Source organism: Mobula birostris, chromosome 11, assembly GCF_030028105.1.
Source record: "Mobula birostris isolate sMobBir1 chromosome 11, sMobBir1.hap1, whole genome shotgun sequence".
NCBI classification, from domain to species: domain Eukaryota; kingdom Metazoa; phylum Chordata; class Chondrichthyes; order Myliobatiformes; family Myliobatidae; genus Mobula; species Mobula birostris.
This window is the reverse complement of record NC_092380.1, coordinates 69,625,116-69,649,526: the sequence shown is the minus strand read 5'-3', so window position 1 is coordinate 69,649,526 and position 24,411 is coordinate 69,625,116. Positions and strand designations below refer to the sequence as shown.

Here is a 24,411-nt window from a genome sequence, read left to right as displayed (position 1 = left end):
AAAGGTCATTATCAAAGTTGAATAACACATTAGTTGTAAGCTTACAATCTTTTGCTGAAAGCAGCTGAAATTAAACAGTTGTTAATAGAGATTTTATTTATGGCTAACATAATATAAAAAAATCTGAGAAACATTTTTTTGATAAAATCTCTTGTACCTTATGATCAGTAAGCTGTTCAATAAATATATTCAGGAATCTCTTGGGCCATTCATGAATGGAACACATTCTTGATCAGCAGAATTGACACAAAATTACTAACTTGTAAAGTGATCAGTGTTTCAAACAACATAATATCAGCATCCAAGCAGTGGACAATATAGGATCTCAAGTGTATCAGATTCTGTTGGTTTCCTGCCACCTAGCTGAGCTGCTACTGATGGTCACTACATTTACGAGCTGAATGAACATTCTCTTAAGCTGGTGTCATTTTACAATATATTCTCAATTAGTCATCTAAAAAATAATAATTTTCTCTTTCATGAAGCAAATTTTCGATATTGAATTACTTAAGCATTAAGATACGGAAAGGACAAAATGCCAGTAACCATGCATAACCATTTCAAGGTCACAGCATCCCTAAGCTCTTAGAACACAAGAAAATTGGAGCAGGAGTCCGCCAGTCAGACTCTCACGTATGTCCCACAATTTCAGATGATCATGGCTAATCTTCCCCAGTACACAACTTTTTTTTAAATGCCAGTTCTCTATAGTTCTCAATTCCTTGATCTTTCAAAAATGTATCTGCTTCCTATTTAAATGCTGCTACGATCCAGTGGCCAGAGGCCATCCAGGATAGAAAATTCCAGATGTGCATCACCTTCTGCAACTAGCTTTATTCAATTCAGCTTTAAATGATTGTTTGTTAATCTTGTAAGTACATGTGTCCATTAGGTGAGATTCTCCCACTCGTAAAAACATCTCCGTACCTATCCGGTCATGTCCCCTTCAGGAACTTGTATGATTCAATAGGATCACCCATTATTTTTCTGAACTCCAAGAGATGTAGACTTAATTCGTTTAGTTGCTTTTAAACTGCTTTCAGTGCCAGCACACCCCTTCTTAAATAACAGAACCAAAACTGTATGCTGTACTCTAGATATGGCTTCGCTTGTACCCTGTACAATTGTAACAATGCTTCCTCGTTTTTTTAAAATATAAGGAGGGATAGCATTCCATTGTTGAACCAGCATGATATCTTAAAGCATGTTGTGAACAAGAACACCTAAATCCTTCTGTACTTTGCTCTTTTGCAAACTTACTGCATTTAGATAATAAAGTCTGCCCTTAAACTTCTGTACTAGTGTAAAACCTCACACTTTCCCTCATTAAAACCCATTTGCCAGGCTTATGCTCACTCACTCTGTACATTGGACCGTCCACACAGTCTCATCAAAACATGCCCTTCTACCAATTTTCATGCCTTTAGCAAGTTTGGATACTTTACATTCTGTCCTATCCTCCAATACATTTTTATTTTTTTCTGATATGTTCTACAATTCATAAAAGGAACCAGTCTTATTCCAGAGAAACACTTTGTCTTTAAACATTTCAAAAGATTCAACTTTCAAAAGGATTCCCACAAAATGGTTTCCCAATATACACTATGCCTCTGATATTTGGGCTAGAACATGACAGAACTGCTACACAGCAAAAGACTATCATTTGTAAACTAGCTTAAAAATTATTCTTGTCATATTTTTACAGTGAAGTTTCCATTGGCATACAGTATGCCAACTATCAAAGCAACCAAGTCATGCAGCTCCAAACACCTTTCCTGGTTTAAAATATCATTAAAAAATTAAACAAGTGAGACTGATAGCAATCCTTTGTTTGGCTTGAATGTTATACAATTTGTTTCTCAAATTCCCTCGTGACTACAAGATGGAGTTCCATCCTAACAATTAATGCTTCACATCAGCAACTACTCCACTCCATCATCATTTTTTCTGGCCACCTGAATTACTATTAACACAAGTTAGGTCAAGTCATAAACAAACATGTACCAATTGTGAAAGAAAATCACATTTTAAAATCTGGATCAATATTTTCCTGTTGCTTTCAGTTTTCTACTCAATAAATTCATATCATATTATGGCTAAAAGTAGGTCATTTGTCTGAGTGTGCCAATGCCAGCTGAAAAAAAAATATTAAATTAGAAATATAAGAGATTCTGCAGATGGTGCATATACAGAGCAACACACACAAAATGCTGGAGGAACTCAGCAAGTCAGGCAGCATCTAAGGAGAGGAATACTCGGAAGAAAGGGGGTAGAAGTCAGAATAAGAACGTGAGGGGAGAAGTAAAAGCTGGCAGGTTATAGGTGAGACCAGGTTGGGGGTGGGGGTGGGGAGGAGAGATAAGGTAAGAAGCTGGAAGTTGATTGGGAGGAGAGGCCAGTGGACCATGGAAGACTAGAAAGGAAGGGGGCAGAAGGCAGGAGCCACTAAATTATTTCTATTTCCAACTCTATGTATGTGTAGATTTTAACAAATTCGGAACTTTACTAGCCATTTTTTAGATGTAATGGGGATTTCAATTGCCCACCTTTTAGGCTGCAAGTTCCAAACACTTTGGGTGAGAGAAAAATTCTAACTTTCCCTTCAATCTGTCCACCTGTTGCCTTAAGTTCATCATCCCTAGTCAGTGATCATTCTGATAAGAGAAGGTGGTCCACTTTACTCACTTTATTGGGATTTCTCATTATAGTTCCTCCCAGGTCACCATAAGGTTCTGTTCCTGAGAACTGTTCATAACTTAAATCACTCACAAATTGGAAATGTGAGCATGAGCTGAGATTTCACATGGCAGAAGAAGCCTACTGCCTTGCAGCAGCCAGAAAATCCATCCCAACAGTCTCGAAATGCTGTCAGTGTGTTTGCAAGCTGAAGACGACCTGTACTTTTACGCCCTCAACTTTTTTGGTTCCAACTGGCAGGTGCGTTTACAGATATTTTTAATCTCTCCCTCTCCCAGTGTAGAGTGCCCTCCTGCTTCAAAACATACACCATTGTTCCTGTAACTAAAAAGACCAAGGTAACGTGTCTGAGTGACTGGTTTCCCATAGTACTCACCTTAATAATAAGCAAATGCTTTGAGAGGCTGGTCAAAGACTACATCTGCAGCATACTGCCACCCACACTGGACCCCATACAATTTGCCTACCGACACAACCGATCGTCAGATGACGCAATAGCCACAGCTCTACATATGGCCCTTACACATCTGGAGAAGAGGGATGCTTATGTGAGAATGCTGCTCTTGGACTACAGTTCAGCATTGAACACCATAATTCCCTCCAGGCTTGTCAAGAAGCTCAGAGACCTCAGCATTCACCCTGCCTTGCACAGTTAAATCCTGGACTTCCTGTAAGATTGCCGGCAGGTCGTAAGAGTGGGCTTCCTCACCCTCACAGGAGCCCCTCAGGGCTGTGTCCTAAGCCCCCTCCTCTACTCTCTATACACCCATGACTGTGTCACCATCCACAGCTCCAATCTGCTAATTAAATTTATTTTGTGATGTAAAAAACAAAGTCAATTCAATTCAATGAATACAGCTCGGATGTGGCAGCTTTTCCTGAGTTTCTTCACATCAGACAATATCTTTGCAAATCTTTTCAAAGTACTTTTAGATGCTACCACATTGTTCCTGAAATGCAGTTAACAGAACTATGCTGTCAGTGTTGGACCCACTTCAGGCATAACCTCCCTGGTATTACATTCTACCAATAAAGGAGAATGATCTCATATGCCTCTGAACTACTTTGCTACCTTCTGATATCTATGGAAATCCACTGCTATATCCAAATGTTCCTCTGCACTTCACAGTATCTCTCATCATTGGAATGTTAACTATCAAAATGCATCTTCCCACTACTTGACCCTTCAGAACATAGCAGAGAGCTTTCAGATTGTTTGGGTGATCTGTGAACAATCCATCCAATTCCAGTGTCGATAATAATTAATCCTAACAACACACACAAAATACCGTGGCACAATATACACCTTTGGGAATGACGAGGGTGGAGCGCTGCAGAGGGGAGTGGGACAGGTGGCAGAGAAAGAGTACCAAGGGCAAGGTTGGTGCAGGTGCAGACACATCCAGCTCTGAGACACCAGTCAAGGTTATTTGATTGTAAACACTTGGTTTATTGATCATGACAGAACGCTTCTCTGGTGGTCCTGCTCCCTCTCCTCTTTCTTCTCTGTTTCCAACCATGATTCCCCTCTCCTTGCCCCCTTCCCACTCTCAGTCCACAACAGAGACCCAGATCAGAATCAACACTGCCTAGCAGCCTCTCGCTCACTGGCCCCAGAGAAAAGTCACTGCATTCGCATGATCTCTCTCTCGCCCACCCCCGATGCTGTCCAAGGATTTGGGTCTTGGGCAAGGTTTAATCAATGCAGTTTGTGGATTGGAGTCTGCAGTTCACGTTATTAAGTTTTTCTGGTTTCTGGTCTCTCTTTTTTTTGTTGCTCTTTTGGGTGATTTTGAATCAGGTCAGCCTGCAGATAACAAACACTGAGCAGAACTGAATATGCCTGGATTCTCTCAATTTTGCACCATTTGTTTTATTTTGCGTGTGCGTGCGAGAGTGTGTGTGTGTGTGTGTGTGTGCACGCGCGCACGCGTACACACATGGTTGATGTTTTTCTTCGAACAGGCTCCATGGTTTTCTTTGTTTCATGACTGTCTGTGAGGAAGATGAATTTCATATTATATATATATTCATTCACATACACACAAACACATACATACACAGCTCAGACTTACGCACAGTACTCTAATCTGCAAAAGCAGTTATTACAAAAAGATAGAGTAACTCAAGCACCATAATATTTGGTTTGTATACCAGCCATGCTATTTTGGCATAAAGCAGAGTAATTGGTGCAATGAACACTTGGCTCCCTTTCTCTGCACAGCAGTGGTCAATCATTGGGATCAATGGTGAGCTGGAGATGTCAATATCTAACCTCAGTTTGTCGTGGTGTTCCACGTTTTGTCAAGCGTGCCGACATTTTGTCAGCTCAATTTAACTTTTATGTAAATCAAGAAGTGCATATTACAGAGATCTCTGCTGAAAAGCTTTGCTGGAAACATTTGGTAAAGGGCAATGAATATTCTTGGCTACAAGAAAGATTGAGTATGTTCTTTATTTTAAAACATTGCAACTCACTGTAATTATGTGTCACTGTAATTAATGCTGTTACTTTATTACTTTTTGATGCAGCCACCAGGGGTCATAAAAAACTGACACAAGCAGCTGTTCAATTATCACCTGAAGGCTGACAGGCCTCTGTGCTATAAAATGCATAATAATGTTACATCACACAGCAAAATTTTTAAACATTCTGCTGCTACTATCTTAAAAATCTAAAATACAAAAACTGCAATTGTACTCAGTCACATGACATTCACACTAGCGTTCACAATCAAAAACAAAACTAAAATTTCTTTCCACAATATTTAATATGCTTTCCATTTTGTGCCATTATAGAATAACAGCCAGCAAAGCAAAAACTTGCCGAACCACAACCATGAAATTGATGGCAAGGGCAGAAGATATAGCTCAGGAACTAGCAGATCAAATGGTTTGTGCTGTGTCTGCTATGAAATCAAAGAGTATTGCTAAAGCCAAAAAATTTAACCAACATTCAGCATCAAAAACTAAGTCAAGTTTTTCTTCTAAGCAAACGGTTAACTTATGAAATTCTAATTCCTAACAGACATTGGAACTAACTGTGGTGATAAAATAAATTCCAAGTCTAGATCTAGAAAAAAAAAGAAAAAAATACAGAAATTGTACACCAGATTGGTTAAAAAGTAAAAGCAAAGAATCGTAATATTTGGGAAACTATTGCTCCATTGATAAGTTCACTGTCATATTTCCTTCAGTCTTCTCCACCCCCCCCACCAATAAACAGTAACTGAATTTATTAGAGTCATAAAAAATCCTTATAAATTTATGCAGCATTTTATAGCCTCGTTCTGATACATGAGAAATTGCCCTTAAGACACACCCCTGGAGAGCTTTGTCCAATTACGTATTGTAAAATGTTCTACATGCGCCTTAAAAGAGATTGCTTATGCCAATGTAGTTCTTATTTATGGGAGGGGTGGGCTGGGGGAAGAGGTGGATGACATACACAGTGAAACCTCCAGTTTAATCGAGACTAAGGTTCTCATGTCATGCAAATATCAAAGATCAACAATCATAAAGCAATGAAGCCCATCAATAAAATCATAATCCCTGTTGCACACTGGTGTGTGCTAAAAGTATGAAAGAATCAATTATTAAAACAACTATGAGCCGAGGAAGTTTCAAATATATAACTGCATCTAAAAAAGTGTGCTAAAATTAATAATTTCATTTCATTTTAAGATATAACCTAAAATGTATTTAAGGAGTCGTGAACAACAAGCTAACTCTGGGAGTGTTATATACAGTAAGTGACTCACTAGGTCCATCAGCTAAACATTTCTTTTCAATTGAAATAAAATCATTGTAGGGAAAATCAAAACAAAAAGAACACCAAGCAGTCCAAATTACATGTACAATAAAATACCAAAGATGTATATTTTCTAGTTAAAATTATCCCGATCCCCAAAGCGATACATTGAAGTAAAATGAATAGTCATTTACCATTGATATGATTGATGCAGTCCACTGAATACAGAATCAATACAAAGACTACACATGATATGGAGTAAAATGAAAATAAAATCTGCTTTTAAAACCTAAATAAAATTATTTCTGTAATTAATGCACAAGTGAGCCTGATATTAATTCACCAAATTTAAAGGTCAAAGGTTCACTTAAGTTCCTGAAATCTAGGTTCCTAAAATGTCTAATCGATAAAATATAATTCAAAACATAATTGGGATCAGTAATTTAAAAACAGCTCACAAACTGCATATAATGTGCTGTATTATATTGCTATCTGAGTTGGGAAGCTCTATGATTAATTATACAGTATTATAAGACCATAAGACAAAGGAACAGAAGTCGGCCATTCGGCCCATCGAGTCTGCTCCACCATTTTATCTTCCTCACCAGTTCACCATTGAAATGTTTTGACTTTTATCAGGTAAATATGAACTTATCCCACCAGGGATATACAGTTTGTAGTCCATTCCAATCTAAATTATCACATAATGACTACTTCAAGTCTTTGCTTTGGTTGTAAATGCTAAGTACGAGGGGTGATTAATAAGTTCGTGGCATAAGGTAGAAGGAGTCAATCTTAGAAAACCTAGCACATTTATTTTTTAATATAGTGCCCTCCTACATGTACACACTTAGTCCAGCGGTCGTGGAGCACACGGATCCTTCTTTGTAGAAGTGGTTCATAGCAGGGGTGATTGATAAGTTTGTGGTCTAAGGTAAAAGGAGATGAGTTAGTAACTTCAAACTTTCTGCATTATCACTCAAAGAGTTGAACTGCATATGCTTGTAACGAGAGTGTCTTGGACCTCCAGGTGGTCCACAGCAGGCATGATTGATAAGTTTGTGGCCTAAGTTAGAAGGAGATGAGTTATACAGCTCTCGTTACATGCACGTGCAGTTTTTCTACCTTAGGCCACAAACATATCAATCATCCCATGATATGGACCACTTCTAGAGGTCCAAGACGCAGACTTCTACAAAGAAGGGATCCGTATGCTCCAAGACCGCTGGACCAAGCGTGTAAATGTAGGAAAAGTAAATGTGCTAGGTTTTCTAAAATAATACCTTCTACCTTAGGTCACGAACTTATCAATCACCCCTCATATATGACAAAAGTCTTGTTTCATTAGATTACAATTGAAAATACACATGATAAAATTTAAAAAAACAAGGTTTATCTTGTTTAGTTCATTCGGTACCTACCCCATAACTACCCACCACCCTTCAAAACATTTAAACCTTCTTTCAGTGAGTGCTTGATTTGACACTGAAGGAACACATTTTAACCTTCTTTCCCACATCGAGCTATTAATTTCACATTCTTTCAGTCTCAATATTTAAGATGCACAGATCATTTGGGTTCTGTTGGAACAAAAAAATATCTCTAAGGGCATCTTAAACGTCAGAAAATTACTTCAAAGTAGTATTAACAAACAAGACAAAATGGTTGCTGAATCCCATGTGATATTGTGATTGGAGACCAAATTCTTGGTTAAAAATAGGTTTAAGATTATTACAAACAGAAGTAAGAGTAAGCCATTTGGTCCCTCATTACTTCTTTGCTAACCAGTATCATCGTGGCTGCGTTACCTCACTAACCTGAGGTACAGCAGGAACTACTTTTCCTGCACTAACCTGAGAGCATTTGATTTTCCTAATATTCCAAAACTGCCTGAAATGCACTCAATATATATATATAGGCATCCGTTAGTCTCATGAGACCATGGATTTGCGTCTTGGAAGGTTTCTAGGGCGCAGGCCTGGGCAAGGTTTTATGGAAGACCAGCAGTAGCCCATGCTGCAAGTCTCCCCTCACCACACGACCGATGTTATCCAAAAGGAAGGGCATTAGGACACATACAGCTTGGCACCGGTGTTGTCACAGAGCAATGTGTGGCGGAGTGCCTTGCTCAAGGATACACACGCTGCCTCAGCCAAGGCTCAAACTGTGACCTTTGAACCACTAGACGAACGCCTTAACCACCTGGCCACGTGCCAACACTGCACTCAATAAATGTTGTGACATAACCCTCAAGTAGTAAATCCTAAAGATTCATAGAGAAGGAGTCTTTCCTCTGTACTGACTGGCTAACCTTTTACTTTGTAATTATCATCTGTAGTTCCAGATACTCCATCTCAAGTTTACATTGGCCTCACATTACATTACCAAACCCTTAACAAATTTAAATGTGTCATTTCTTTCGAACCTACAAGACTGCAGACCATTTTGCTTTATCTCTCCTTATACAATAAACCCACTGAACCACCAATCCAATTTAGTGAATGAGCATTATACTGCTGTAATCCACATGAGGTCACAACAGGGCTTTCTACATCTCCAGCAAGACATGACCACTATTGGACTCCCCCAACAAAAAAAACACAACATATTATTTGACTTCCCAAATGCTTGCCAAACCTGTGTGTAACCTTTCAGAGCTTCATGTCAAAGGTTACCTTCTCTCAAAATTATCATCTTTCAACTTCTCATTCCTCCCTGGCTCAGACAGCATCATCATACCAAGAAAAATGAAGTACACAACTACTTTTTATGTTATTGAAGTTTCATTTTTCACATCTAGAATTCAAAGTTTTCATGTAAAAATGAGCTAGTTAAGTTGATTTCATACTTCCATGCTTAAATTCTGGGTACATATGATAAATTGAAGACATGCAGCACATGATTTGCAGTCATGAACTCCTTGCAATCACTGCCCTGTACTTTGAGTATGGGACTGGTTTACTGCTTCTGAAGCTGATAAATGTGCAGCACTCACCAAAAAGTGATGAGCACTGCACAATGTGACATGAGTTTTACACATACCATATCTACATCACTAAACTATTTTTTTCTTAATTGACAATAATGGGCATATTTTACTATCAGATCATTGTATACTACCCCAGCTTTCTGACACTATAATCTTTCAGTCCATCTGTCCCTTTCATGAATCTGCTGATTCATGTTAGAATGACTCAAATGATACTGAAAATCCTTATCCTTGGTCTGTGAACTTTGAAACAAGTAACAGGGATTGGGAGAGATGTTCAGATTTCAGTCAACATCCACCTATGAGCACTTCTCAGCATAAGTCATCAGACTTATATGTATGCATTCAACTATCCATTTAAACATTTGGTAATAATATTATTGATATGGTTCAGCATGTTGGTATAGATCAGTTATAATAATGCCTTCATTAGCAGTGAGGGCATAAGAATAGATTGCCATTTAGCTCCTATCTAAGATAAGAAAAAATGGGCATATATTATTAACGAATTAAAATCTGATCTGAGATGAACTGATAGAGCCTTAGAAATCATGATTATTTTCTTTAATGGAAATGAGGAGAGGAGAAGATGGCGGCCTGATGCAGCTTGCAGCGGCCACTCCGGTGGTGATGTCTGTTATTTGTCAAGTAGGGTGCCGTGCACAATCCTGATTTGATGGAGACGGACATGAGAGCATGGAGGAACATCTGGTGAAACTTCTGAAATGCCTGCTTCGCTGCTTCTGCTACTGTGTGGTCCGAAATCTCTGGAGAGGAAGACCCTGAGTCCTCGGCTTTGCTTGTTGCTTGGCAGCCAGGGCAGGGTCGAAGTGCTCGGCAGAGGATGGTGCTCGGTGCTCAGCGTCGAAGGGCTGGTCGGAGGCTTGAAGTTTTTGGATGGACTGAAGAGTCCTCTGCGGTCGGGTGCTTCCAATGGTGCTGCATTGGCAAGTTTGCGGCACTTGTGGAGGTTCCTGGCAGGGAAAGTTTCTCCCTTCTACCATCTGCGTGAGATGATGAGGCTATCGGAACTTTGAAACTTTTTTTTTACTGTGCCCATTATCTGCTCTTTATCAAATTACGGTATTGCTTTGCATTGTTGTAACTATATGTTATAATTATGTGGTTTTGTCAGTTTTAGTCTTGGTTTGTCCTGTGTTTCTTGTGATATCATTCTGGAGGAACAGTGTATCATTTTTTAATGCAATTAATGACAATAAATGAGGACTGAGAGTCCTCATAATCTAAAAAAAAATCTAATCTAATGCTAATTTAGAAATCAGAAAATACATTGTGTTATACAGGTTGGAGACTGAACAATGCAACACAAAGGTCTGGAAGTTCAGTTCCAAAGCACACATTAACATACCTAATTAAATGTCCACTGAGTGTATGTTTGTTGTCTTCTGCTGCTGTAGCCCATCCACTTCAAGGTTCGATGTGCTGTGCATTCAAGGATGCTCTTCTGCACAGCACTGTTGTGACATGTGATTATTTGAGTTACTCCCTCCTTCCTGTCAGCTTGAACCAGTCTGGCCATTCTCTTCTGATCTTTCTCATTAACAAAGAGCTTTTGCCCACAGAACTACCACCCATTGGATAGTTTTTGTTTCCCTGCAAACTCTAGAGACTTGTGCATGAAAATCCCAGGAAATCAGCAGCTTCTGAGATACTCAGATTGCCCTGTCTGGCACCAACAATCATTCCATGGTCAGAGCAACTTAGATCACATATATACACTAGTATCTAGTAGATACACATATATCATAGTTTCCGATTAATTGGGCCATTGATTAATCAGAGAAGCTGCTTATTTGGGACAACTCTTAAAGAACAAAAACTGAGGAAATCACCAGTCTTCCCTTCGTTTATTTGGGGCACTATGCCACTTAATTAGGGCAAGAGATTTTGCCAGGTGACCTCTAACTAGTGTCAGTTGAGTGTACTTGTATGGCCATTAGACACTACACCATCCTTAGAGTGAACTAGTTTATTATTAACTTATTTTGTACCTACTGATTTTTCATATATTCTGCAGTGGAGGAACATAATATACAATAGAAAAAACAAAATTGTGGCTTGATAAGGGAAAGGCAGAGTAGTGGTATGGAAGTGAGAGAGAAAGATTACTGTAGCTGTCACATGGAAAGAATAAAATCGTATCATTCTTGATGGAGCAGGTAGACCATTAGGGCAATATCAGTTAGGAAAACCTAAATACTAATATAGAGAGTGCGAATGTTGGAACCCTAGGTTACTAGAAAGTAAATAAAACTGGGATGAAGCGTATTTAAAATGAAATCATTCAAAGAGTATGCTATTTCCTTCTATTCCCAGAAAAAATAAGGAATTATTTCCCGAGGGAAAAAAAGGTTGGCTCTATTAAATTTATAGGCTTTTGGCTCAGAAACTTCTATTTCCTGCAACGTAGTATACTTAATCTATTTAGTTCTTGCTATGTATCCTGTGCTCCATAGTTTCTCATTGAGCCACCAGTGGTTCTCGGGGGGAACCACTATGCCGTAACCTCATGCACACCTCTCCCAAAATGTAACTATGCGTTGTGGCAACGCAGACTGCAACAACTGTGATTGCTCCGCTTGGTGCCATTGCATTTCCTCCTACGCTGCAATAGCTTCCCATTGGGCGACTGAAGGGCAGGGAAGGAACTCTGGCTGCAGTGCTTTCCATAAAGCTTTACAGACCTCCGAAATTATGGAGGACACATTTTGCTTTTATGAAAAAAGTCGCTCGGTTTAAACTTGTTTACCCCGAGAAAGACTACCATGACCATGAAGCCTTGCATGAGCAGGTATGTGTGAATGCATGATGTGCGCGAATTGCAGAGCGATGCAGACACACCAATGCACAAGTATAAATGCTCACAACGGCATAGCCCACTTGCGTAAGCTACGGCGTAAGCTGGTACGCACAACTATAAATCAGCCTTTCGATGTTGAGAACAAGTTTACAGACATAGCAATAAAGGCAGCAAAAGAGGTGGTCTATTATATACATCAATCGTCACACTAGCAGGGAAAAGCTGCATGATTTCAAGGTCCAATTTGCAATATTTACTAACTCTGCACAGGCATTGCCAATTGGCTTGGTTTATAAAGTTCAGGCGGCAGCACCACCATACTTTCGGCTGGCTAACTTAAGGTAGAACCTGGTACCATTCTGAGCTTTAAAATAATTCCAAAGACCATGAATTAATTTCTGACCAGCTTCATTAGTCATTTCTTCGCTCTGCCTTAACTACCGTTATCACTCCATATAACCATATGCCCGTCCCAACAAACTCTTTTGTTGCTTCTCCATTCTGAGGCCTGTCCATGGTCCACTGCTAACAATATAGCAACGCACAAATGAAGTGCTCCCATCACTGATTTAGCTGGAAACATCCAGCTGTATTGCAAGCCCCAATGTCAGGGATATCCCCATCCTACCAGAACCATCACAGAAATTATTCCCTCTGTTCCGCTGATGATAATATACCAATGAAGGTTTCAATGCTTCATTTTCACACCATCTATGTAAATCTTGTGTGATGTGGACAATTTCTTGGCATTTTGAGTTTATGCTGATGTTGGTGGTTCAGGGTTCAACTTTAATTTTATGTCAAAGAACAAAGAACAGGTCCAAAATCTCTTCATCAATATAATCAGATTTAATATTACTGGCATTCTGTATGTCATGAAATTTGTTGTTTTGTGGCAGCAGTACATTGCAATACATCATAATAAAAAACAAATTACAATAAGTACATATAAAATCAATTAAATTAGTGCAAAAAGAGAGGGGAAAAAGCGAGGTACTGTACATGGATTCATTGTCCATTCAGAAATCTGATGGCAGAGGGGAAGAAGCTGATCCTAAAATGTTGAGTGTGTGTCTTCAGCCTCCTATACTTCTTCCTTGATGGTAGCAATGAGAAGAGGGCATGTCCTGTGTGATGGGGGTCTTTAATACTGGACGCAGCCATTTTGAGGCATCGCCTTTTGAAGATGCCCTGGATGCTGGGGAGGTCAGTGCCCACAATGGAACTGACCAAATTTACAACTTTCTGCAGCTTTCCTCCAGTCCTGTGCAATAGCCCCTCCATACCAGTATTATGAAAAAAAAAATCAAGCGTGGCATTTAATTAAATATAATGCTTTTCCCTACTCATTTCTGTGCATGTCTACATATTATATAAATAATTTGAGATAGGGTTTCCCAACATGCAGATTGGAAGCTATTATTTATTGACATAAAAAACAAGTGCCAGATATGGATGTAAAGTGAAAACGTGCTAATATTGGCATTGGCATTTTACCCTGATATTACTTTCTGCTATGTTTTAATCAGATGGACATATGAAGAATAATTGCATTTATAAGGTATCACAATAATTACATTTAGAAGAATCATAGATACCCACTTACCAATGAAAATTACACAAACAGTATGCCTGACCAATACTGTACAATTCCAACAATACTTGGCACATAACAGTTACAAAGGTTAAATGATTCATTTCTTAATACTGTATATTTTCACCTTCGTGAACAAATAGCATTAACTTTGACTGCATAACCCAAACTATTTTCCCACTTCAGTTAATTAATTCATTACACTTCTAGGGTAAAATTTTGCTCCTAGTCAGCAATCACTGAACAACTTAATTAAAAACTGTCAATTGTAACCAATAAAAAGCAAATTGAAAAATAATAAACAACTGCAATAAAATCCCAGTTAAGATCTGTTTACTTCAGGAACTCAGTCTGCACATATTTATCTGGATGTGTAGAGGCATACTGAAATTATCAATTTTGTTATTGTGAAGTTTCAAAGGGGGAATTCTTAATCTTCAAAACTTGCTTTAAAAGAAAACGATTTTGTGGTTATTTCTCAACTAGATGCTATTTAAAATACCATAAATTTCGGGTGAGTGCATTGTTTTTTGTACGCTACTTCAACTTCAGCGTTTCCGAAGAACGTGTGCTTTTAAGAATTTCAGTTCGGTCTGATATGACCAATGTAAGTCAGAACCGACAAACCTGTGTTTGAATGCCATCTGCTCGATTCCCCCACCCCAGTTTGCAAGAGTTTTTGGAACACTACACCCCAGAGGATTCGCGGCACTAGATTCACCCTCCGACAGGTTATGAAACCGCGTCCTTTTCTAATCACACCCCCCGCCCCCCATCCCCAACCGATGGCGCTGAACGACCGGGGTAAGTGAGTTTATTCCTGGATGGAGCAACTGTTCGTGAACAGACGAAATATTTCTGAAACTAAACTATAAATATTGCCATTTAAAGGTGTTTCACTTTAATCGCAGGGTTCAGATACTGTATTGGCAACACTTAATGGAAATTAAAGACTATTCTGAGAGGAACATTCAATGCCCTTCCCCCATCTGTTACTGATACTGCTGGGTCCATAGTCTCTCACGACCAAACCTTCCCTAACTCTTTCTAGCGAAAAACAACAAATAGTTCACTGTTGTTTAAAGTTAGTGCGAACATACTGATAAATTAAAAGTTGAACTGTGCGTAGTTAGGTTTCTCTTTGCCCTTACCTTGTGCCTGAATTCCCTGGCTACCTTCTTCTCCATTGTAGCAGCTTGGATACGATGGAAACAGGGAATGACCGCCTCCTTTTCCTCTGAACCCTCGGGGAGTGGAAAGGCCACACGGCTTCCAGTTATCAGTGTACAGAACTAATAAAGAGCTCAAAATGTCATATGTGACTTTACTCAGTTTAATTTGTGTGTGCTTTTGACGTACAATTGCATTTTCAACACTTTAATTTTGTATTAAAATTATCATTCATCTGTATATGCTTATTTAGAGAATAAATTAATAGACACCTTTGCTATTTCGGAAACAAATTAAGTGGATGGAAAAATATCGATAATATTTAGAGTGGTTTCTTTTTCTCCCTCAGTATTTTCCAAGCCAAAACTAACCTAAAATGGTAGTGTGTTTTGCATAATTATCAGCTTAGAGAAACAGGAAGCAACCTGAATGTTTGCACCTGTCTGTGGATATAAAATCCCAGTTCCAGGTAACCACTGAGGAAAATACACTTAAAAGCAATTTGGCATATGATTACATAAATCATAAAAAATCTGACCTGCCTTACAGTGGTATATCATTCTCCTTTATAGTTAAATTTCAACAAGATTTTGCCAATGCTTTGGCAGATGGTATTTAATCCTGATAAATATGGAAAACTGAAGGAATATTGTGGAACAGACAAGTTTTGATGTACAAGTCTAGTTATTCCTGAAAGTGCTACACAAGGTAGGTAAGGTGGGGAAGAATATATATAGGCTACTTCTCACCAATAGCTAGAGCAGGGAAATTATGAGACAACTATATCACATTGTTTGGGTAACAGCTAGTATATTGTGTACCTTCCTGGTTAACACAATATAGGAAAGATATGATTGTGCTAGAGAGGATGATGACAAATTCAGTTGGATTTTGTCAGGGATGGAGCAGTTCAAAGATCAGAATGGATGAGCTGGGTTTTCCTTGGAGCTGAGAGGAAGATTATCACAATCAGAATCAGGTTTAATCTCACTAGCATATGTCGTGAAATTCATTATCTTTGCAGCAGCAGTACAATGAAATGCATAATAATAGAAAAATAACTTGAATTGCATTAAGTAAAATTAAATGTTTATTCAGAAATCAGATGGCAGAAGGGAAGGAACTGTCCCTGAATCACTGAGTGTGTGCCTTCAGGCTCCTGTACCTCCTTTCTGATGGTAGCAATGAGAAGAGGGCATGTCCTGGGTGATGGGGGCCCTTATTGATAGGTGCCACCTTTATGAGGCATTGCTTCTTGAAGATGTCCTGGATGCTACGAAGACTAGTGCCCATGATGGAGCTGACTGAATTTACAACTTTCTGCCACTTATTTCAATCCTGTGCAGTGCCCCCCCCATACCAGACAGTGGTACAGCCAGTTAGAAAGCTCTCCATGGTCCATCAGTTGAAATTTGCAAGTGTCTTAGCAGATAAAGCAAATCTCCTCAAATTCCTAATGAGATATAGCTGCTATCATTCCTTCTTTACAGCTGCATCAATATCTTGAGTTCAGGATAGATCCTCAGAGATGTTGACACCCAGGAACTTTCCACTTCTGATTCTTCTTTGAGGACTGGTGTGTGTTGCCTCATCTTACCCTTTCTTTGGTCCTACTGACATTGAGGGCAAGGTTGTTGCTGCAACACTGTTCAACCAGCTGATACATCTTGCTCCTATACTCACATGGCATCTCAACCACTTCATTTACCTATCCTATTACCTTCTGTAATGTAGACCTGCATCATCCAGATCCCGCTGATCTTCACTTATTTATCTTGCATCTATTGTCTATTCCCTCATTGTGCTTGCTCTGCGCCCAAAAGCTTCTCCAAAATTCATTTTATTTTCATGTTCTCTACACATGTACACATTTATTGGCATCTTCTTAGTGCCTAGAAATTTTCTTCGTCCCCTTGAACCATAATATTATTTCCCATAGGGCTAGGCAGTGAGAGAAGTATTGTGTACAGAAACTAAAATGATGGAGATTTTTACCACATCACTTACCCTCAAAGTACATACGCTGAATTTCCAGAAGTTCAAAAGGACGCACAGAAAGATATCTCAGGAAGTGTGCCAGATATTAAAATAGTTAGATGCACTGTACAGTACTTAAGTTAAACAACCTCTGCATCTACTACAGAAGCAATTGTGTAGCTGTCAACAGTCTGGGGCATTCTGACAACATCAAAGGCATTCTCCAAATGAGTGCCTTCTTCAGTAACTATGTGAACGGTCTGCACGTGTGCAATGTTGATATGTGCATAGTGAAGAAGGAGACACAAGGTAGGTGATGTTTGGATGAAAATATTAGAAATAATCTTGGGCACTGGAATAATAGAAATTATGAAGCACTGCTAGAAGAAATAAGTGCAGAAGATCTGTGTACAATTCAAACACAGTGACTGGATGTCCAGAAATTTAAACCAGCAGTTTGTGGACGGGAACTTCTGATACGTATTATTTACATGCCATGCATATATGTGAGTTTTTAATGAGAATAATTATTGGTAGGATTTGGGATGAGGAAAGGCCCATGGGAGGGTGTAGAAGGGGAGAAGCTGCATCTATATTAGCACCTCCTCTGCACACCCTTGTATTTAAGTGCAGTCAATTCACTTTTGTATTGCAGTTTTGTTCAGAAATTAGTGTATTTTGAATAGTTACTGTACAAATTCTAACTTGTGTAATAATATCTATTTTTGCATATAAAATACACAGTAACTTATTACATAGCATGTATGGTAAAACTGATTTTATGTATGTGCAAAAACAATGTTTTATTTATTAAATTTATTACCAATTGTTATGAACTCCACATTGCCATCTGGTGGAAGAACAATTGCAATGGCTTGTATACACTGTTCAATAGTTATTTGAGGTACCATGTGATCAAGCCACAAAATAAATGTTTTAAATTAAGATTTTTTTTATTGTGCAAGTATAAAACTCTATCAAATAATATCTAGCAAAATATGTAGAAGATATCTTAAGGCGTAATTTCAACCATATTTTTTTAATCAAGGCAATTATAAAAGAAATACTGTTCCATATAAATTGTAAATGTGCTACAGGCTTGCAGTAGACATTGAGGACGACAGTATGGAGAGAGGAATGCTAAGCAGGTTTAAAAGTACACTAAATGGCTGAGGAAAGGAGTTAGATTGAAGAAAAAAAACGTTTTGATTGGCTCTTGAAATTTGGCAGAATCCAGTTTGAGTAAATTAGTTCTTGCAGTAAAGTGTGAGGTGAAGCGAACAGCAAACTTTCTAATCATTCTCATGGTACTGTTATCCACTTAATATCAAGTTAAAAAATTGGCATTTCTCTGCATGACTTTCAATAGGAGTCCATTTGCCAGCTCATGGAGCAATCTCATAAAATTATTTATTTTCCTCTAACATATTTTATGTTAACATCTCCCCGGTCATCATACTAGGGTTGATTGGATGTAGCCGGTTAACCTCATAGCCCACATGTCTTTGAGATATGGGTACATTTGGAGCAGCCAGAAGAAATGCACAAGGTCATAAAGAGATCTTACCAGCCCCACATAAATAATGCTGGAGGGCAGAATTAAGCTTGTTCTTTGAGGCTGGAGCTGTCCAAGAAGTTGACCTTGCTACAGATGAAAGAAATAGGCCAAACTATATGACTCTTATGCCTTGGAAAAGGGGAAGTATATCACCAGTTCAGTATCCTCATTAACAGCTCATCAGTGCGCTGTTCAAGAACCAGATGCAGCCAGCTTTACATCTGTAAATACTTTTTCAGAAGATAAAAGAGCAGGTTAAATTTTAGAGTTCTATCAAAGATGAACACACTTGATGGATAATAATTAAAACTTTGATGAAGGACATACATTTCCTTGATTTAATTTAATATTATAATGGTATTTAATGATGTGAATATTGCTTACATTTCTTGCATTACATGTTGATGTATTTATCACAGGAATGCATGGTGTTTTCCACCAGTCTCTTTCCTTCTGTTAAACATACAAGGTTTTGTTAATTAAAAAATCAGTTAACTGTGCAAAAGCAAATAAATAAATACTATTGAAGACATAATTTGCAGAGTCCTTGAAAGTGAGTCGATCGGTTGTGAAATCAATTCGGTGTTGAGGTGAGGTTATCCATGCTGGTTCAGGAGCCTGATGACTGAAGGGTAATAACTGTTCCCAAACATGGTGGTGTGAGACCTAAGGCTCCTGAAACTCCTTCCTGTTGGCTATAGTGAGAAAAGACCATAGCTTGGAAAGTAGGGTCACGATGATGTTTTCTTGTGGTAATGCTCCTTGTAGATGTGCTCAGTGGTGGTAAGGGCTCTTTCTGTGTTGCACTAGGCTGTGTCCACTAGTTTTTGTACGCTTTTCCATTCCTGGGCATTGGTGTTTCCATACCAGGCTATGATTCAACCAGTCAGGATACACTCCACTCTACATCTATAGAACTTTGAAGAAGTTTTAGATGACATGTCAATTCTATGTTAGCTTCTAAGAAAGTAGAGGTGCTTCCATGCCTTCTTTGTAATAGCAATTATTTGCTAGTCCCAGGGCAGATTCTCTGAAATGTTAACACCAAGATGCTTAAATTTACTGACCCTCTCCACTTCCAATCTCCTTATGAGAACTGGCTCATGAACTTCTGGCTTCCTCTTCTTGTAATCAATAACACTGGACAGCAATTTTTTTTTTGAATGTGGTGCTTCCTCAGACTCATTTTGTGATTATGATAGACCACTTGAAGCAGAACACAGACTACCTGTATCACATAGAAATTCAGAGAAACAAGAAAATTATATTTATTGAATATAAAGTGTTTAATTGCATAATAGTGCTAACGCTTTGCAATAGTTCAACTAAGCTAAAAATTTGTTGATAATTTTCATTGGTACTCAGTTTCCAAGACTTGTTGCTTAAGTATCCAGCAATAATCAGCCAGCATTGATGGATTCCAGTTGCTCTGATACAGTTTCTCCGTGACCGCAATGTCCTGGTGAAATCTTTGACTATGCTCATCAAGATTTAGATTTGCAGTAAAGAAGTCTAAATGGGAATGAAGAAAATGAATCTTTAGTGACCTGTTGCACTTCATGGTTTTGAATGCTTGAAGCATGTTTTCAACCAGCTGAACATAGTTTGGTGCTCTGTAGTTGCCAAGAAAATTTACAACAGCATCCTTGACTGCCTTCCATACGATTTTCTCTGGTCCCACTAGAAGCCATTCGAATTGCCTGTCATTGATGACCTGTCCGATTTGTGGATCAACAAAAATGCCTTCCTTAATCTTGGCATCAGTTATTCTTTAACAGAATTTTTCATAAGCCCCAGTAATATATGAAGAGGAGATAAAAAATGTTTGTTAGGTCTACAAGTGGCTAATGTGCCACACTTTTTTGCCCTGGAACCAAATGAGTGGCCAATCCTTTTGTATGTAATGAGATTCTTTAGCATGGCTGTCCCATTCGGAAATGAAACAACAGTACTAGGTGTATCCAAGTTGCCTTCCTAGTAGCAGCGCTGCTACTTTCAGATCACCACAGACATCCCTGTTGTAGTTGCTGTACTGTTAATGTTTCAACAAGACTTCCAGATTTCAGTAGTGTGCTTTCATGTGTACTGCACAACTGATTGGTATTGCTGTTGTGTAGCAGCACAACTTTCAGACTTAACACTGAAGAGTCAATTAAAATGTGCTATTGTTGTGGGTCATGCTGGCACCCAAAGCAGTCAAAAGACCATTAGTGTCAGTGCAGAATCACAGATCAACCTGACCAAAGAATGGCATCAAATCTTCTTGGCGGCTGTGAAAGGCGGAAATTTCTTTGCCTGGTGACAGCAGATTCCATCCTTGCAGTCTTGAATAGAATAATTCTGCTTTTGCCTCTGACAAACTCTGGCCAGTGGAAAGTGGCCAGAGCGTGAGTGGGCCAGTGAAGGAGTGGAGCTTTAAGGCTTTGACTCGATAGGCTTCGATGAGAAGAGGCGGAGGACAAGCTAGCTTGCAGTTAGTTTTTACAATGTCTCCTGAGACGGTGATGTGCCTCTCATGTGAGATGTGGTAGTCTTGGGGGAACTCTCCTCTCCCGCAGAGTCACATCTGCCAGAAGTGCATATGGCTGGGCGATCTGGAAGACCATGTAAGGAATCTGGAGCAGCAGCTGGATGACCTTCGATTCATAAGGGAGAATGAGGCAGTCATAGATGAGAGCTACAGGGAGGTAGTCACACCTAGGCTGTCGGAAGCAGGTCGTCGGGTGACAGTCAGAGGGGGGAAAGCGAAGGTGAGCAAACAGGTAGTGCAGGGCACCCCTGTAGCCATTCCCCTGAATAATAAGTTTACCATCCTGGATACTGTTGGCGGGGATGACCGACCAGGTGTGAACCACGGTGGCAGGGCCTCCGACACTGAGTCTGACCCTGTGGTGCAGAAGGGTGGGACGGAGAAGAGGAGAGCTGTCGTCATTGGAGACTCTATAGTCAGGGGAGCAGACAGGAGATTTTGTGGACGTGAGAAGGACACCCGCATGGTTTGTTGCCTCCCGGGTGCCTCTGACCGGGTGCACGACATCCTGGTACGAGAGGGAAAGCAACCAGAAGTCGTGATACATGTTGGGACCAACGACATAGGCAGGAAGAGAGATGAGGTCCTGAAGTGTGAGTTTCGGGAATTAGGCAGAAGGCTGAAGAACAGGACCTCAAGGGCGACGTTCTCAGGATTGCTGCCAGTGCTACATGACATAGATGGTAAGAATTGGAGGAGATGGCAGTTGAATGCGTGGCTGAGGAGTTGGTGCAGGGAGCAGAGTTTTAGATTTTTAGATCATTGGGATCTCTTCTGGGGAAGGTGGGACCTGTACAGATTGGATGGGTTGCACCTGAACTCGAGGGGGAGCAATATCCTTGCAGCTAGGTTTGCTAGCATGGTTCGAGAGGGTTTAAACTAATTTGCGAGGGGGATGGAACCCAGCGCAATAGAGCAGTGAAAGAAGTGCATGGAGTAAAGCCAGATCTAACACACAGAGAGGCTTTGAGGAAAGAGAAGCAGAATAAACGGTGTAAAGACAGTAAGGTAGAAGGGCTGAAATGTGTGTACCTCAATGCAACAAGCATCAGGAACAAAGGTGATGAACTGAGAGCTTGGATACATACATGGAATTATGATGTAGTGGCCATTACAGAGACTTGGCTGGCACCAGGGCAGGAATGGATTCTCAATATTCCTGGATTTCAGTGCTTTAAAAGGGATAGAGAGGGCTGAAAAAGGGGAGGAGGGGTGGCATTACTGGTCAGGGATACTATTACAGCTACAGAAAGGGTGGGTAATGTAGCAGGATCCGCTTTTGAGTCAATATGGGTGGAAGTCAGGAACAGGAAGGGAGCAGTTACTCTACTGGGGGTATTGTATAGGCCCCCTGGTAGCAGCAGAGATACAGAGGAGCAGATTGGGAGGCAGATTTTGGAAAGGTGCAAAAATAACAGGGTTGTTATCATGGGTGACTTTAACTTCACTAATATTGATTGGCACCTGATTAGTTCCAAGGGTTTAGATGGGGCAGAGTTTGTTAAGTGTGTCCAGGATGGATTCCTGTCACAGTATGTGGACAGGCTGACCAGGGGGAATGCCATACTAGATCTAGTACTAGGTAATGAACCGGGTCAGGTCACAGATCTCTCAGTGGGTGAGCATCTGGGGGACAGTGACCACCACTCCCTGGCCTTTATAATTATCATGGAAAAGGATAAAATCAAAGAGGACAGGAAAATTTTTAATTGGGGAAAGGCAAATTATGAGGCTATAAGGCTAGAACTTGCAGGTGTGAATTGGGATGATATTTTTGCAGGGAAATGTACTATGGACAAGTGGTCGATGTTTAGAGATCTCTTGCGGGATGTAAGGGATAAATTTGTCCCAATGAGGAAGATAAAGAATGGTAGGGTGAAGGAACCATGGGTGACAAGTGAGGTGGAGAATCTAGTCAGGTGGAAGAAGGCAGCATATATGAGGTTTAGGAAGCAAGGATCAGAAGGGTCCATTGAGGAATATAGGGAAGCAAGAAAGGAGCTTAAGAAGGGGCTGAGAAGAGCAAGAAGGGGGCATGAGAAGGCCTTGGTGAGTAGGGTAAGGAAAAACCCCAAGGCATTCTTCAATTATGTGAAGAAAAAAAGGATGACAGGAGTGAAGATAGGACCGATTAGAGATAAAGGTGTGAAAATGTGCCTGGAGGCTGTGGAAGTGAGCGAGGTCCTCAATGAATACTTCTCTTTGGTATTCACCAATGAGAGGGAACTTGATGATGGTGAGGACAATATGAGTGAGGTTGATGTTCTGGAGCATGTTGATATTAAGGGAGAGGAGGTGTTGAAGTTGTTAAAATGCATTAGGACAGATAAGTCCCCGGGGCCTGACGGAATATTCCCCAGGCTGCTCCACGAGGCGAGAGAAGAGATTGCTGAGCCTCTGGCTAGGATCTTTATGTCCTCGTTGTCCACGGGAATGGTACCGGAGGATTGGAGGGAGGCGAATGTTGTCCCCTTGTTCAAAAAGGGTAGTAGGGATAGTCTGGGTAATTATAGACCAGTGAGCCTTACGTCTGTGGTGGGAAAGCTGTTGGAAAAGATTCTTAGAGATAGGATCTATAGGTATTTAGAGAATCATGGTCTGATCAGGGACAGTCAGCATGGCTTTGTGAAGGGCAGATCGTGTCTAACAAGCCTGATAGAGTTCTTTGAGGAGGTGACCAGGCATATAGATGAGGGTAGTGCAGTGGATGTGATCTATATGGATTTTAGTAAGGCATTTGACAAGGTTCCACATGGTAGGCTTATTCAGAAAGTTAGAAGGCATGGGATCCAGGGAAGTTTGGCCAGGTGGATTCAGAATTGGCTTGCCTGCAGAAGGCAGAGGGTAGTGGTGGAGGGAGTACATTCACATTGGAGGATTGTGACTAGTGGTGTCCCACAAGGATCTGTTTGGGATCTCTACTTTTCGTGATTTTTATTAACGACCTGGATTTGGGGGTAGAAGGGTGGGTTGGCAAGTCTGCAGATGACACAAACGTTGGTGGTGTTGTAGATAGTGTAGAGGATTGTCAAAGATTGCAGAGAGACATTGACAGAATGCAGAAGTGGGCTGAGAAGTGGCAGATGGAGTTCAACCCGGAGAAGTGTGAGGTGGTACACTTTGGAAGGACAAACTCCAAGGCAGAGTACAAAGTAAATGGCAGGATACTTGATAGTGTGGAGGAGCAGAGGGATCTCGGGGTACATGTCCACAGATCCCTGAAAGTTGCCTCACAGGTGGATAGGGTAGTTAAGAAAGCTTGTGGGGTGTTAGCTTTCAAAAGTCAAGGGATAGAGTTTAAGAGTCGCGATGCAATGATGCAGC

General features: G+C 40.0%; 1 protein-coding gene across 1 annotated transcript in view; it reads right to left on the bottom strand.

Annotated features, from left to right (window-relative positions):
• The window catches only part of ush1c (Usher syndrome 1C), a 205,519-nt gene that overhangs the window by 168,040 nt on the left and 13,068 nt on the right, over window positions 1-24,411 (bottom strand). The window contains exon 2 of the mRNA XM_072271371.1: window positions 15,004-15,144. Coding sequence (XP_072127472.1) covers window positions 15,004-15,144 — 141 coding nt within the window. The remainder of the gene's footprint in view (window positions 1-15,003; window positions 15,145-24,411) is intronic.